General features: G+C 49.9%; 1 protein-coding gene across 2 annotated transcripts; it reads right to left on the reverse strand.

Annotated features, from left to right (window-relative positions):
• Positions 1-381: 381 nt before the first annotated feature.
• Positions 382-15688, reverse strand: CHST6 (carbohydrate sulfotransferase 6). Of its 2 annotated transcripts, XM_082439155.1 has the most exons (3): positions 15632-15688; positions 7141-7216; positions 382-6307 (listed from the first exon to the last, which is right to left on the reverse strand). In XM_082439155.1, exon 3 carries the CDS (start codon positions 6289-6291, stop codon positions 5104-5106), a length of 1188 nt encoding a protein of 395 aa, XP_082295281.1. In that variant the 5' UTR covers positions 6292-6307; positions 7141-7216; positions 15632-15688; the 3' UTR covers positions 382-5103. The 2 variants fall into 2 exon arrangements, with proteins under 2 accessions (XP_082295281.1, XP_082295282.1); XM_082439156.1 differs by lacking the exons at positions 7141-7216; positions 15632-15688 and adding an exon at positions 6974-7128.
• Between the last annotated feature and the right edge of the window lie 579 nt (positions 15689-16267).

The raw sequence follows: 16267 nt of genomic DNA on the forward strand, positions 1-16267 counted from the left end.
AGCTTCGGGTTTACAACAAAATTGAAAGGGAACTACAGAGATTTCTCATATACCTTCTGCGCTCACACAGTTCATAGAACATCTCCCACCAGAATGGTACATTTGTTACCAAGGATGAACCTACAATGACACATCATAATCGGCCAAAGTCCATAGTTTACCTTAGAGTTCAGTTTTGGTGTTGCACATTCCATGGGTTTGGACAAATGTATATCCATCATTATATGTACATGTCACCCATGGCATATATCCATCATTAGAGCACCATACAGTGTATTTTCACTGCCCTAAAAATCCTCTATCCTCCATCTATTTATCCCTCCCCTCCCACCCACAACCCCTGGCAACTGTTGACTTAAAAAAAATGCACAACGTGAGAGCTGCGAGTTAAGTTTTATTTGGGGCAAAATGAGGACTGCAACCCAGGAGACAGCATTTCAGATAGCTCTGAGAAACTGCTCCGACGAGGCGAGTGGGGAGCTAGAATACATAGGAGTTTTGCAACAAGGGGCAGGTAGTCGGGAACATCAAAAGATTACTGTTGATTAGGGAAACCAGATATGTCAAGTTAAGGAATTTAGAGCTTTTCTATGTATGGGAAGATGAAAGAGTCTGGGCTCACTGAAATCATTCCTTTGATGTGCACCTCAGCTATCTGGGGCCAGCATCCTGCATTTTCACATCCTGGGTTTCCTCAGGGTGCACCATGGGGAGTGGCTGCAGTCTGATGGCTGCTAGATGGCAGGTATTCTTTCCTTCCTGAGTTCCCTCAGGGCTCACCAGCTCTGCTGCAATCGCTGGTGGCTGTGACATCCTTTGTTTACTGATATGGCAGGAAATATTCCATTTCTCACAACCACTAATCCTTTTACTGTCTGAATAGTTTTGCCTTTTCCAGAATGTCATATAGTTGGAATCATACTAAATGTAGCTTCTTCAGATTGGCTTCTTTCACTCAGGTTCCCTCCTGAATGTCTTTTCATGGTTTGATAGTTCATTTCATTTTACTGCTACATAATATTCCATCAGGTAGGTAAAAATGAAAATGATTTACCCTGTACAGATGATGGGGAGGGGGTCAATAGAAAAGGGTGACAAGGGCCTTCCTGACACCATTCCAGAGAACATAAGTCAGTACTCCATTTTTAGAGTAATTTGGCAATTTCACATTTAAAACATGGATGCTCTTTGATCCAGCAGTTCTACTTCTAGTACCCTTTACCATAGACACACAAACTCAGTCATGTCCTGGGGCCTCTCCCATCCCATGAGCTTGGATTCCCAGGACTGAGTCTTTTAGAGTCTTTTATTTTGCCAAGGAACCTTGATTCCAAAGAGACCAATCCCTCAGTCTCTCTCTGCCTCTTCATCCTATGCTCAAATTAACTCCTACCTATTTTTTAAAATATTTATTTATTTATTTAGGCTGTGCCGGGTCTTAGTTGTGGCACACAGGATCTTTAATTGCGGCATGCGGACTTCTTAGTTGTGGCATGCATGTGGGATCTAGTTCCCCCGACCAGGGATCGAACCCAGACCCCCTGCATTGGGAGCGCGGAGGAGTCTTACCCACTGGACCGCCAGGGAAGTCCCTATCTATTCAAACCAAATGTTTCCTCTCGAAAATGTCTTCCTGACTCTCCATACTAAAGTAGGTCACCCTCTACCCATTCTTATTTATTCTTAGAGCACAAGTGACACTTATGGTTGCATATTTATCTGTAGGACTATTTATTTAGCATCTGCGCTCCCCACAAGAGCAAGGGCTGTGACTATGTCCCCAGGGCCTAGCCCTGGGCTGACTCATTGAAACACTGGACTGGCACTGCCTATCTTTGTCCTGAAACCTGATGTGGGTTCACCTAGAGGCTTGCTCAGAAGCTGCTGCATCCTGTAGCTCATGCAGAGGCTTGCCCAGAGGGCCCCATATGCAGGGAGCAACATCCAAGAGCCAGTCATCACTATCATGGAACCTTGGGAGACAGGTGAGAATGGATGAGTCACATAGCAAAGGTGGTTAATTGTGTCATCGGTGACCCAAGCAAGGGCAAATGAAGCTTGTGGGATGCTACTATCAGGCTGGGCTCTAAGTCCCACCCCAAATGCCTTCCTGAACCCCACTAGGGATCAGTGTCTCCCTGTTCTTAGCCTCTGGCTCCATGAACCTCTTGCTCAACCTTCTTTGCCTGAACATACCACATTGCTGGAGACTTTCCTAGCCGACTCCTCCACTTAACAATGCGCTCCTTCCAGGCAGGGCCAGCAGGCTGCTTTTATCCCCAGTGGCCCCAATGTCCCAGCCAACTGCCCACCATTCATCATTCTGGTCCTTGAGATGTCTGCAGACAAATGCCAGGATGGTGGTGATCATTTTGTAACATATAGAAACATCAAATAACTATGTTGTGCACCTGGAACTAATGCCAGTACTGTAGGTCAATTATATAATTAAAAGTATGATAAAACTTTGGAGAGAAGAGGAGGAGAGGTGGAGGTATTAAATCTTCATCTCTTATAACAGTTATAAATTTAAAATTTTTTTAATTGTGTTTTTCTTTTCTTTTTATTGTATCTAAATGAGATGATTGATGTTAACTAAACCTAGTGTGGTAATCATTTCACAATACATATAAATCAAACCATCATGTTGTACATGTTAAACTTATACAGTAATGTATGTTAATTCTTTCTCAATAAAACTGGAAACAAACATACAAAATGCCAGGACCACTCCCTCACCCAGAGACCCATGTCTCTGGGTAATGATCTGGCTTTCCAAGCCTGTGATGGAGTCCTCTGCTGCATCCCCAGTTCAGTTTACTTGTTAGAACCAAAAGTATTGAAGTCAAAGATATGAGTTTGAGTTCCAGCCCATATATTAAGCTATGTGACCTTAGTCTTTCTAAGCCAAAGTCTCCATTAATAAATTCTGGGTTTTAAATACCTTCTCCATGCTACTGTGAGCAGGGGCAGATGGGGGCTTTATGGGGCCTGAAGTTTCTACAGCTTGACGGATCCCCAACTGAGGCATCCTGAAGCTTCAACTTCAAGGTCAGTATACCTCTGCTCCCTGCAAGACAAGAAATGGAAAGTGCCAGATTGCCCTAGACCTGCTGCTTTGCAGCGAGGATGTGGGTCTACCATCCAGGTCCCACCAATCCAAGGCCACACCCAGGCTGAGAATCAGAAGCCAGCAACCTCCAGAATCCCTTCTGGTGACTGATGGCAATGATGAGGGCAGCTCCCTCACTTCCAGAGGTAATGGGCACAGGAGTTCTGGTGGCAACTGTCAGTCCCCAGACCAACTCTGTATCCCAGTGTGATTTGGGGTATTCTATTTGTGTGGACTCAAATCTGCTTCCCTGGCCTTCCTAGAGGTGCTGTGAGCTTCCCCCCCACCCCTTTTTTTTTAAAACTTTGTTCTCACAGAATTTTTTTTTTAATTTATTTATTTATTTTTGGCTGTGTTGGATCTTCGTTTCTGTGTGAGGGCTTTCTCCAGTTGCGGCGAGTGGGGGCCACTCTTCATCGCGGTGCGCGGGCCTCTCACTGTCGCAGCCTCTCTTGTTGCGGAGCACAGGCTCCAGACGCGCAGGCTCAGTAGTTGTGGCTCACGGGCCTAGCTGCTCCGCGGCATGTGGGATCCTCCCAGACCAGGGCTCGAACCCGTGTCCCCTGCATTGGCAGGCAGACTCTCAACCACTGCGCCACCAGGGGAGCCCCCCCCCCCCTTCTTTTAAACATTTTTAAAGCATGGCTGGCTTTCATTTCCTGAGCTCAGGACTAGCCCTCTACACATCCGGCATCCCCCTACCCCCCCCCCCCTTTTTAAATCCAGCATCCGTTTAATAAGATGCTTTGCCGCCAGAGCCAGGTGTTGTGGCTCACAGCTAGGAATCGTACTTTGCTCTTCTCCAGGGCCTGCCACATAAGGACCACGGGAAGACAACTATTCCAGAGCCTTTTTTCTTCCAAGCTCCTGGCAAGCTTTATCTAGTTACATTCACCCTGTGACTTGCCCTCCAAGCACTGATCTTGCTGCCAACCTCTTGCTCTGCCACACGCTCTGCCTGGCTTGCTGCCCTGGCCTGCCCAGCCTTCTCTCCCTCCACCTTTACCCCTCACCACCTCCCTCCAGGCTTATCTAGGAGGCTCCCTAGATTCTGCACCCTGGACCCAGAGCTCACCACTTCCCATTATCTCACCTTGCAGCTGCGGCCCTAGCCATGGCTGCTTGCTGATCCCTTGAGCAAACAAGATGGAAAAACCTGACCCTTCTTTGTCCAGGAGACAGGCCTCTGCAAGCCTGATTCGCCCTCTCCTCCCCACTATGGCCCCGGAGCAACCCCCCCCTCCTCCCTTCATCCTCCTTCTCATCGTGTGGCCTTGGACAAGTCCCTTCACCTTTGCATTTTGCTTGTCAAACTTTACAGGCTGTAAACTCTAATCTGCGTCATACAGGTGAATTATGTTTATTTCTGTAGGTAGGATCTTTCATGTCAGGACAAATCAAAGTTTCACCTTCCCTGGGCAGGTGATGGGGGCATGTGGGCTCCCAGGAGATTGGGGCAGAGAGAGATTAAGGGGAGACCACAAGATAGAGGCACCTTGGCTGACTTCTTACTGAAGATACAGGTGAACATAAAAGCACTGGCTTTGGTGGCGTGTGGTGCCAGAGGCACGGGGTGTGTGTAGGGGGAGATGCACCGACTTCAGGGACCAGCTCACCACAGAGTCCCTCCACTCCCAGGCAGGGCCGGGACAGCCTTCTCAGCTGCAGGATGAGGCATCCCAAGGGAGACTTAAGGGGAAAGAAAGTGCTGGGGTAGGAGCCAAGTCGTCTGAACTTATTCCCTGTGCCCAGAGGAAGTGGGGGCACGAGTCTGCTTTCCATGAAGAGTGTGCGTGATGGGAGTCTAGCTCCTAAAGAGGATTCAAAGGAAAAACAAGAAGTGGGGAGAAAGAAACATAGTTTGGGGAGTCGGTTCTTTCTTACTACGTGAGGGACCTCCCAAACTCCCGGCCTCGTGCGCCCCAGCTCCTTCCCCACCACGCGTGAGTCTCCTGGCCCTGGCAACCACCTGCCACGGCTGGGGACCTCTGCTACGGCCCGGAGTGCTCGGCAGTGGACGATGCCCAGCTGAAGCTGCCCGGGCCGCGCGGCAGCATGAGGTCCAGGGCGAGGTCGCGCTGCTCGTCCTCAGAGAACACTGGCCGGTAGCCCAGCAGCTGCAGCGCGCCTGCACACAGCTCCTGCACGCGGCGGATCTTGGAGAAGGGCAGCGTGTGGCGCCAGGCCTGCGAGACGTTGAGCGCGTCCCTGGACGTGGTCTTGAAGGCCTCACGGCGCGCGCCTGGCCCGACCCCGTGGGTGATGTTGTGGATCCAGGCCTCGAGCTGCGGTGTGAGACTCAGGCCTGCGAAGGCGTAGAGCGCGCGGATCTCGGGCAGCGGCGCCCGTGCCAGGTCCTCGAAGCGCACCAGGCGGTAGCGGCCGCGCAGGGAGGGCGGTGGCTTGTGCATGGCGGCCTCGGCGATGCGCACGTGGCTGCGGCACACCTCGCGCACCACACGCAGGTCCGGGTCGGCCTCCACCCACTTGCCGTTGGTGCCCAACACGATGCCGTTGTCACGCGCCAGTGCCTTGGCCGTCTGCTCGCGCGAGCGCAGCACAGCCCGCGGGTCGCGCACCAGGTGCACGATGCGCAGGTTGAGCGCCGGGTCGCTGAGCAGCGGGTAGAGCACCTGTAGGTTGAAGAAGCGCACCTCCTTGAGCACCACGTGGCTGTAGGTGCGGCAGGCCTCCTGGGCCAGGCCGAAGGGCCGTCGCGCGCACAGCGGCTTGCACACTGCCTCGCTGCTGATGGCGCCGCGCGGGAAGGCGCTGCAGGCGGGCGGCGAGCACAGCGCGCGGCTCTCCGCCCACTGGAAGAGGTCCGACAGGTTGCGCCGCCACGGCAGGTAGGCGTCGAACACGTCCATGTCGCACAGGAAGACGGAGCGCACCAGGTCGCGCACCGCCATGTGTAGTGCCACCGCGCTGCCCTGCGACAAAGCGGCCCACACGTGCCACGCGGGCTCCATCAGGTAGAAGACGTTGGGGTGCTGGCTGAAGAGCTGGCCCACGAAGGACGAGCCCGAGCGCCACGAGGACAGCACCAGCACGTGCACCCTCTCCTCGCCACCCACCGGGGACGGCGGCCTGGGCCGGGAGACCAGGAAGAGCAGGAGGCCGGTCTGCGCCAGCAGGAGCGCGGTCACCGCGGTGCTGGAGATGCGCCGCAGCCACATGCCGCCGGCCGGGGGCCTGCGGAGTGAGAGTGCAGCCGTCAGGGACCGCGGCCCGCTCACCCATCCCACACCCCAACTCCTGTCTGGTGCTGCCAGGGAGCAGCCCCGGGACTTGACCACCCCACCTGTGGAGGCCTCCCAAGGCCACCGCCGTCTCAGTTGGGCGCCCTTCCGGGAATGTGACTTTAAGACATGAGCCATGATCCAGCCTTTGCAGAGCCAAAGGCCAGTTGCACAATACTATGGGCAGTGTTTTTTCCCTTTTCTCTCTTTCTCTCCCCACGCCCCCTTTTCTTTCTATCCAGAGGGGGAAATATATTTAAAACAGAATTCCTGCTTTTCACTTAAAATTCCTTTTAGGGGAACAGTTGTAGGTTGTTTAGCTAAATAGCTTGATGGGTGATTTGGCAGAACCCTCCCTGGCTCCGCCACTTCCTAGCCTATGATCTTGGACCAAACACTTCATCTCTCTGTGACTCAGTTTACCCATCTGTAAAAAGGGGATTCATTTTGGTTCTGGAGTATTGGGATGAGCATGGAGGGGTGGGGCATTTCTCATAACTGAAAACTTGCACTTTCTACATAGTGTGCTTTTGCATTGTTTGACTTTTTAAAAAAGCAGATACAACTTTTGTTATTCAAAATAAACACATAGACAAAGAACAGCAACTGTTGCTCTCACCCATGCAGAGTGAAGTGCTGCAGGATGCATGGATTCCCAAGGGAGGATATCCTTCTGGATTCGTGTAATTTTGCAGAAGAAACCAGTTAAAGGAGAGGTAGGATGGAGACAGAGAAGGGGAGAGATGAGGGCAGAGTCAGACCCCTTTCCATGCTGAGGTTACTCACTGCTGTCCAGGGCTGCTGGGAGAGCTGCCCACCTCGATCACAGATCCATGGGAGATGCCTGGAGGTTTTTCAGGGCCTGGGAAAGCAGGAGGGAAGCTGGGTCAGAGTCCCACAGGAGGAGATGGCCCTGCACACTGGGAGGGCTCTGCCTTCCCAGACTGACAGAAAGTTCCCCACGGGTGGGAGTGTAGCTGTCCTGCCCCTGGCTGGAGCTGGGCCCAGACCAGCAGGCAGCTGGATACATTTTTCCAGATGGGAGTGAAATAACTGTCTCTCCTGCTGGGTTTGAGTTCCTCTGATGCCACTCAGAAGCTGTGAACCCTGGGGCAAATGACTTAACTTCTCCAAGACTCAATATCCTCCTCTGTAAAACGGGGATGATAACATTTGACCTTAGGGTTCTTGTGAGGGATGCTGCTACAAAGACCTACGAGGAAAGGGCTTGGTAAAGTGCCATACACGCCCCATGTTACTGTTGCAGCGTTCAGCTGTGTCTGGAGAGGAGGAACCATGGGAAGTCTCCACCCAGATAAGACCCCTGAGGTCACCTACGCTTGGAATCCCAGATTCTCCCAGGCCCCCTGTAGCCCCCAACCACCCCTGAGTCCTTTAGTGGATCTTAAGAATGTCCCCCACCCCAGGGCAGGGAGGGATAAATTGGGAGATTGGGATTGACGTATACACACTATATATAAAGTAGATAACTAACAAGGACCTACTGTATAGCACAGGGAACTCTACTCAATATTCTGTAGTGACCTATATGGGAACCGAATCTAAAAAAGAGTGGATATAAGTATATGTATAACTGATTCACTTTGCTGTACAGCAGAAACTAACAGAACATTGTAAATCTACTATACTCCAATAAAAATTAATTTTAAAAAAAAGTGTGGAACGAAACTGAGTTATTTGTAGTGAGGTGGATGGACCTAGAGACTGTCACACAGAGTGAAGTAAGTCAGAAAGAGAAAAACAAATACCGTATGCTAACACATATATATGGAATCTAAAAAAAAGAAAAAAAAAAAGAAAATGGTCAGAAGAACCTAGGGGCAAGACGGGAATAAAGATGCAGACCTACTAGAGAATGGACTTGAGGATACGGGGAGGCGGAAGGGTAAGCTGGGACAAAGTGAGAGTGGCATGGACATATATACACTACCAAACGTAAAATAGATAGCTAGTGGGAAGCAGCCACATAGCACAGGGAGATCAGCTCGGTGCTTTGTGACCACCTAGAGGAGTGGGATAGGGAGGGTGGGAGGGAGGGAGATGCAAGAGGGAAGAGATATCGGGACATATGTATATGTATAACTGATTCACTTTGTTATAAAGCAGAAACTGACACACCATTGTAAAGCAATTATACTCTAGTAAAGATGTTAAAAAAGATAAAAAAAATAAAAAATTTTAAAAAGTGTCCCACAGAGTGTCCTACAGAGTGAAAGGAACACTGAGCCCAGCTCCCACACCCCGAGGCCCCAGAGTTTTCTTCTCTTTGCACTGCTGCTCCTGCAATGATCTCAAGGATGAGCTGATTTGGAAGGGAAGGACCTGGAAGTTTCTTTCCTCTTTCCTTTTGCTCCCCACCAAGCCACCTTCACTGTCCACCTCACCACTGAGGGAAGCTGGCATCTAAACCATGAGCAGAGCCCATATCTACTCCTTCCCCTTATCAGGAGGCTGCAGGATCGGGTGGAGGACGCCCAACAGCTCTGTCACCTGCTGAGTCCAGAACTGCCTCCTGGATGCCTCGCCCACTCCTGGATCACACTGAAGACGAGGTCAGCAGCCACCCACCTGCTCTGCACACGTCACCTCCTCTCCTCGAGGGTGTGCTTCCCGAGAACGGGGTGCAGGAGAGGGAGGAAAGTCTAACTCATATTTGCTGACATAAATTAGCTCAAGTGCTAGGTGATTCAACTCAACGGCCACCTCAGGGGCATACTAAGTGTAATGGAGGGGAAGGACAGTGCTATGGGAGCCCATAGCTAAGGGCAAGTAGGGAAATCTTTCCTTAGGAAGTACTAGCTGAACTGGGTTCTGATGGATGAGTAGGGATTAACTATGGGAAGGGCTGTGTGAGGAACCGGCAGAGAGAAGAGTTTGGGAGTAGTCAGTTAGATGAAGCAGCATCTCTAAAGGCTCTGAGAAGAAGCATTTCATGTTCAAGGGTCTGAAGGAAGGCCAAATAGGCTGTACGTACAGTGTCTCAAGAAAAAGAAAAGAAAGAAATCATCCCATTGAACCCAGTCCCATTCATTGCAGATTTTCTGTTAAAGAAAGCAAAACCTAGTGATACATGCTTTCCTGGACTTCACACAGCTAGACGCTGCTGACAGGGCCACAGCCCAGGATTTTCAACTTGTACTTGCCCTATTCTATACAATCTACCCAGAACTGCTCCTTGAATTTCCCCAAACCTCTTTTATTCCCTCCCCCTCACCATACATAGAACATCATTTGTGTAAAATTATAATTAGAGAAACAGTACCTGCCTCAAGGAATATGAAACAGATTTGGTTCAGTAAGAAGTATGTGAAGAGGAAAGTGTCGGGACTTCCCTGGTGGTCCAGTGGTTAGGACTCAGTGCTTTCATTACCGAGGGCCTGGGTTCCGGGTTCAAATCCTGGTCAGGGAACTAAGATTCCACAAGCCACGCAGCCAAAAAAAAAAAAAAAAAGGAAAGTGTCCTACTTACTGAAGCATATTGTTTCCGTAAATACAGTAATTTGGAGGGAAGGAAAAGGGACTAAGAGGAAGGAAAAGGGCTCTATCCTGCCTTCTATAATAATGGCCAATATGATAGCCTGTAAAATCTCAATTAACAAGACAAGGCAGAGAGAAATGCTAATCAATTTTATCAAAAGGCCTGGAGGCCTTGTTTTGTATCCAAGATCAGCAAGATTAGCTCTCGCATAGTAGAGAGCTGGGATCCTGTGTATTCAGGCCACTAAGACACGTTGCCCATTGGCACATGGGAGAACCTGGAACTGGTCCTGCACTGGTGGGAGGTCAGTGCAGCTTTTTAATTCCTGTCCTTTCAGAAACAGTAGTTGTATAGTCATAAATTCAGTGCCTACAAATTATAAGGCTTTCAAAGAGTGGGATCAATTTTAAAAAAAAGATCCAGGGGCTTCCCTGATGGCACAGTGGTTAAGAATCCGCCTGCCAATGCAGGGGACATGGGTTCAAGCCCTGGTCCAGGAAGATCCCATGTGCCGCGGAGCAACTGAGCCCGTACGCCACAACTACTGAAGCCCGCGTGCCTAGAGCCCGTGCTCCGCAACAAGAGAAGCCACCACAATGAGAAGCCCGCTCGCCACAACTAGAGAAAGCCCGCATGCAGCAATGAAGACCCAACGTAGCCACAAAAATCAAAAAAATTTAAAAAAAAAGGATCCAGCTATTTAAGCCTGACGCCACATTTCAGGAAGCAGAGACTGTAAAGTAACCTCTTATTTTTTCCAAACAAAAAACAACCTAACATTAAAATCACTGGATTGCTTTAAAAAAAAAGTTAAGAATCCTGCCTGAATAAGATAGTTAAGTGTCATGTCAGGGATTGTCCCAAAGTGTGAGTGAGTCGATGATATTAATAAGTATTTGCTGAGGCTTCCCTGGTGGCTCAGTGGTTAAGAATCCGCCTGCCAATGCAGGGGACGCGGGTTTGAGCCCTGGTCCAGAAAGATCCCACATGCCTCGGAGCAACTAAGCCCGTGCGTCACAACTACTGAGCCTGTGCTCTAGAGCCCGCGAGCGACAACTACTGAGCCCGCACGCCTAGAGCCCGTGCTCCACAACAAGAGAAGCCACCACAATGAGAAGCCCGCGCACCACAGCGAAGAGTAGCCCCCGCTCCCCGCAACTAGAGAAAGCCCACGCGCAGCAACGAAGACCCAAGGCAGCCAAAAATAAATAAATAAATAAAACAAAATAAAATAAAAATAAATATTTGCTGAATTGATATCAGGTCCTCTGTTATCCAAATCCAAAGGGAGTAACTCTCCACTTGTCCCGTATTTCTTTCTGCTGAGCATCTTAAAGTTTCGATAGCTTCTAACCATCCCTGACTAACTCTTGGCCTGAGAGACATAGGAAGGTGCTATTGTTCTACCTGATGTGCAGATGGGAACACTGAGCTACAGGACAGGGGAGGCTTTGTTGCAGCAGGGCCCGGGCGGGAGCCCAGGGATCCAGCTCTCTGGGCAGCACTCACTTGTAGCTCTGCTCTGCCTGCCCTTGACTCAGCAGCTCCTCCGGTCACCAGCCTCCCCCAGCCCTGGCACAGAATCTAAGGGACTGAAAGGTAATACTAGGTACAAATCCCTGGCTCAGATTTCTCTCATTTTGGCATCAGCTGGAGGTCATCCCTGTTCAGGAATCCCAAAGGCTAAAGAAAAGAGATTCCGGATGAGGGATGCGTGGACTCTAGGCGTCAAGGGCCATCCCTGGAGGCAAACCAGCTCTAGTGGAGGCCAAGGCATCTGTTACGGAGAAGGCTGACAAGGAGGGCAAGAAAGAGGAGGAAAGACGAAGAGGGAAAGAGAAAAGAAAAGCAAGAGACAAGGAAAAAGCAGTAAGGGAGAAAAGGGGAGAGAGAGGAGGAGAAAGATGGGTGTCTACAGTGGAGTGGGAAACATGGAACACCATTTAATACTACCTGTGGAGGGCTTCCTATATGCCAAGCCTTTCCCACCCATCTTCTGATTATTAAATCAGGATTACCCCACAACAACCCTATGAAGTGCATCTGATGCTCATCCCTATTTTACAGAAGAGGAAACTGAGGCTTAGAAAGATTTATGCACTTGCCTAAAGGACCCACACAGCAGCAAAGTCAGAATATGAACCCCAGTTGTCTAACTTTAGAGCACTTCACTATATAATATCAAGTGGAAAAAACACAACAAAACATCCAATTGTGTTAAAAATACATGAACATCAAAGAACACCATCAAGAAACTGAAAGGATACCCAGAGATGGGAGAAAATATTTGCAAATCATATATATATATAGCAAGGGACTTATACCCATATATAAAGAGCTCTTACAACTGAACAATGAAAGAGAAACAACCCGATTTTAAAATAAGCAAAAGGACTTCCCTGGTGGAGCAGTAGTTAAGAATCCGCCTGCCAATGCAGGGAACCCGGATTCGAGCCCTGGTCCAGGAAGATCCCACATGCGGCGGAGCAACTAAGTCCGTGCGCCACAACTACTGAGCCTGCGCTCTAGAGCCCGCGGGCCACAACTACTGAAGCCTGCGCACCTAGAGCCCATGTTCCTCAACAAGAGAAGCCACCACAATGAGAAGCCTGTGCACCACAACAAAGAGTAGCCCCTGCTCGCCGCAACTAGAGAAAGCCCCCACGCAGCAATGAAGACCCGATGCAGCCAAAAATAAATAAATAAATAAAATAAGCAAAAGATTTGAGTGGATATTTCTCCAGAGAAGATGTATATATGGTCTATAAGTGCATGAAAAGATGCTTGACATTTTTAGTCATTAGGGAAATGCAAATCAAAACTACACGGAGATACCCATCCACTTCCCATCCACTAGGTTGGGTATAAGAGAAAAGACGAATAATAGCAAGTGTTACTGAGAACATGGTAGAACTGGAACCCTCATATGCTGCTGGTGGGAATGTAAAATGGTGCAGTTGCTGTGGAAAACAGGTAGTCCCTCAGATAATCATAGAGCTACCATGTGATCCAGTGATTCCACTCTACAATACCATAAATCCAAGAGAACTGAAAACATATGTCCACACAAAAACTTCATGAACTTTCACAGCAGCATTAATCATAATAGCCCCAAAGTGGAAACATCCTAAATGTCCATCAATTGACGAATGGATAAACAAAATGGGGTGTACCCATATAATTGAATATTATCTGGCAATAAAAAATACTGATATGTGCTACAACATAGATGAACCTTGAGGTGATTAATGCACAGCACTGAATCTACTGTAAACCAGTGAACTGGAAACTTTAAAAGGGTGAACTTTAAAGTATGTGAATTATATCTCAGTAAAGCTGTTATTAAAAAAAAAAAATCACGACTATGTATAGAAAGAAATCCAGAAGGATGCATGCTGAATATCAGTGGCTATCTTTTTATGGCCAGATTACAGGTAATTTTTTTCCTTGTTATTGCTTTGCTGCATTTTCCAGGTGGCCTCCAAGAGACTTTTATTACTTTGTCAATCATAAATTATCAGTTCTATTCCACTGGTTCAAGGAGGCATGGGTGGAGTTTGCCTACTTCAGCTTTCATTGCAGGGAGAGAGGTGCCTGCAAACCATCTCCCACCTGACCTGAGTACCCAGGTGGCCAGAGGAGAGGGGCATGGGAAGGAACTACCTGAGGGGCTTGTCAAGGCCCCCAAGCCCACACTCAGCCTCAGGGCTGTGGGTTGGGCCAGGCTATGGCAGGAGACGTGCCTGGCCCTAAGCCCTGGCCACATCTGCCGTCTCTGTGCCTGCCCTGAGGAACAGCTGTGTGGCACCAGCCAGAGGCATGGAGGCTACAGTCGCACAGCCCAGATGCTGCTGGAGAAAACAGATCTGCCTGCAAGAATCTATTGGGAAATGAAATCAAATTAGTCTGGGAAAGGAGCCTCAAGTCTCCTTGGCTCAGAGCCACCCCGGGGGCATTTCAGAGCAGATGAGCAGATATCAACGCATAAACCCTTCTCCCTGGCTCTGAGCTTTGGGGATCCTCAAAGCACACCTTATACAGCACCTAAGTTGGTCTAAATCACAGCACCTGATGGCTGAAGTGCCCTAAAGTCTGGGGCACCCACCTCTTCTCTGCAGTAACACACACAGGGAATGGGTGTAGAGGGTGCATGTTTTGCACGTTCCTTTGTGTTCCCCCAGGTGTGGACTGAGCTCTCTTATATATACAGGGATAGTCTGGAATGTTCTCTGGTTTATTTTTTAATCTCTTATTTTGATTCCTTTATTTTTAAAAAGTAAATCATTCTCACAAGTCAATGACATAAAATGAAAAAAGGAAGGGACTGTTTTAGAAGAAAACAACTCAAAACACAAAACAGCCAAAGACAACGTGTGCACCTTGTTTGGATTCTGATACGAACAAACCCAGTGCAAGAAGATATCTGTGAGGTAATCAGAGAAGTTTTAATGTGGACTGAGTATTAGGTGATACGGGGAAATCATTGTTAATGCTACTATCACCACCCAGAATACTCTTGTTCATGCATTTCTGTACCTAACTCCCCTTACTAGACTAGAAGTGGGACCCTATCTCATTAGAGGGAGTAGGAGCAGCACAGGGGCTAAGAGTGTGAACTCCACTTGATCACCTACTGTGTGATCTTGGGCAAGTGACTTAACCTCTCTGTGCCCTTTTTTTTTTTTAATCTATAAATAGGGGAAATAATATAACCTAACTCATGGGCTTGATTTGAAGAGTAAATGAATTAATATTTATAAAGCACTCAGAACAATGTCTGGCACATAGTACACTTATAAGTATTTGTTCAGGAATCACCCAAATCCTGGGTCACAACTATATTCAGTGAATCCAAGGGAAAGTCTTTTCATAAGGAAAGCTCAAGGACAATAGCCTAACCAGGTCCAAGTGACCCTAGCACCCTAGCCGCAGAAAGTGGCAAGCCTAGGCAGGGGCATTACATACAAAACAGAAGACAGTGAATAATGGCTAAAAGCCTGGCTCCTGAAGCCAGATTGGGTTAAAATCTCGCTCTACCACCAGTGAGGTGTGTGACTTTGAGCAGGTCACTCCTAACCTCTCTGTGCTTCAGTTGGCTCCCTTGTAAATGAGGCTCTAACAGCGCCCACCACACGGGTCCGAGAGGAGTAAATGGAACAATGCAACCCTTAGCACAGCCAGCGCTCCCTGAGCAGCATGCTCTTCTTATTAGCTCTGGTACTTGGCTCACTCACTCATGGCTTCACCTCAGCCAAGTCCTTTCTGCTCTTGAGGCCTCAGTTTCCCCATCCTCATGCCTCCAGTACAACAGGGAAGAGGAAAGAGAGTTAACATTTGCTGGGCACCTACGCTGAGGCAGAGAGAGGTCTCTATTGCTGCCCAAGATCCAGCAGCGAGGAGCTGGGGCCGCCAGACTCACATTCAGCTGGATCTGGTTCCAAATTCACTCACCGAGCTGCTTTTCCTCCAGAGTTCCCTGGAAAAAGCCCTTGGAGAATTTTCTAGATTAAAGCCATACCCTTTGAAACTCAAGAGACAAGGGATCCCCAAGCCGTGATCTCCTGCGCAGCTGAAGCCCCAGGAAGACACTTTCCAACCCGCACTCGGGGCGGCAATGCTCTTTTCACGTTCTGATAAAACCACTACCACCACCCTCAGCTCCAACTCGCACAGCCGACCCGGCTGCAAGATCAGGGCCTTCCCAGCTGTGCCACTGGCTTAGGCCCAGGCCGCGCAGGGTGTGGGCATCCCGCGCGGAGAGAGGACGAACCAACGTACCCCAAGCGAGGCGTCCCAGCCCGACTGGCGCGGCGGGAGGCAGACGCCTCTGGCCCCAGTCTCAGCAAAGGCTCCTGGACGTCTTTTCCAAGCTCCTCTCCACAGCCGCTCTGTCTCCTCGCCGGGAGAGTCCGCTGCGGCTGATTTGTTCCGCAGGGTCCCAAGGCTATGAAGGGGCACCCAGTGACACCGGGGAGAGGGCTCCAAGAGGCATGGACTTGGGAAGCGGATACCAAGATATTGGAGGCACCTGGAGACCCAAGGCGGCGGGAACCAGGAAACAGGGCAGGATTCCCCTGAAAAAAGAGAGGTGTCGTAAGAATGCGATGTTGGCGGAGCAGTCCCGGGGCAAGGACAAGAAACAGACTCGGGCCCTCCTGCCCCGGAGCCCCCTGGGTGCCCGGCCCCGCGCCCCGCGCTACCTGGGCGGCCGCCGGCGGCCCGCGGCGCTGCTCTGCGCTGCCTGCCCGAGTGGAGCGCGCACAATGAGGCGCTTTCAGACGTGGCTGCGGTCCCGGAGCCGGCGGGCGGGAGCCGGAGCGGGAGGGAAGGAAAAAGCCGGTTGGCCCCCGGCTCCGGCTACCCTGCCCACCTCGGGCGGAGGGGCCACGCCTCGGGGGAGGGGCGGCCGTCCAG

This window comes from Balaenoptera physalus (genome assembly GCF_965194825.1).
Source record: "Balaenoptera physalus genome assembly, chromosome: 19".
Taxonomy (NCBI): Eukaryota; Metazoa; Chordata; class Mammalia; order Artiodactyla; family Balaenopteridae; genus Balaenoptera; species Balaenoptera physalus.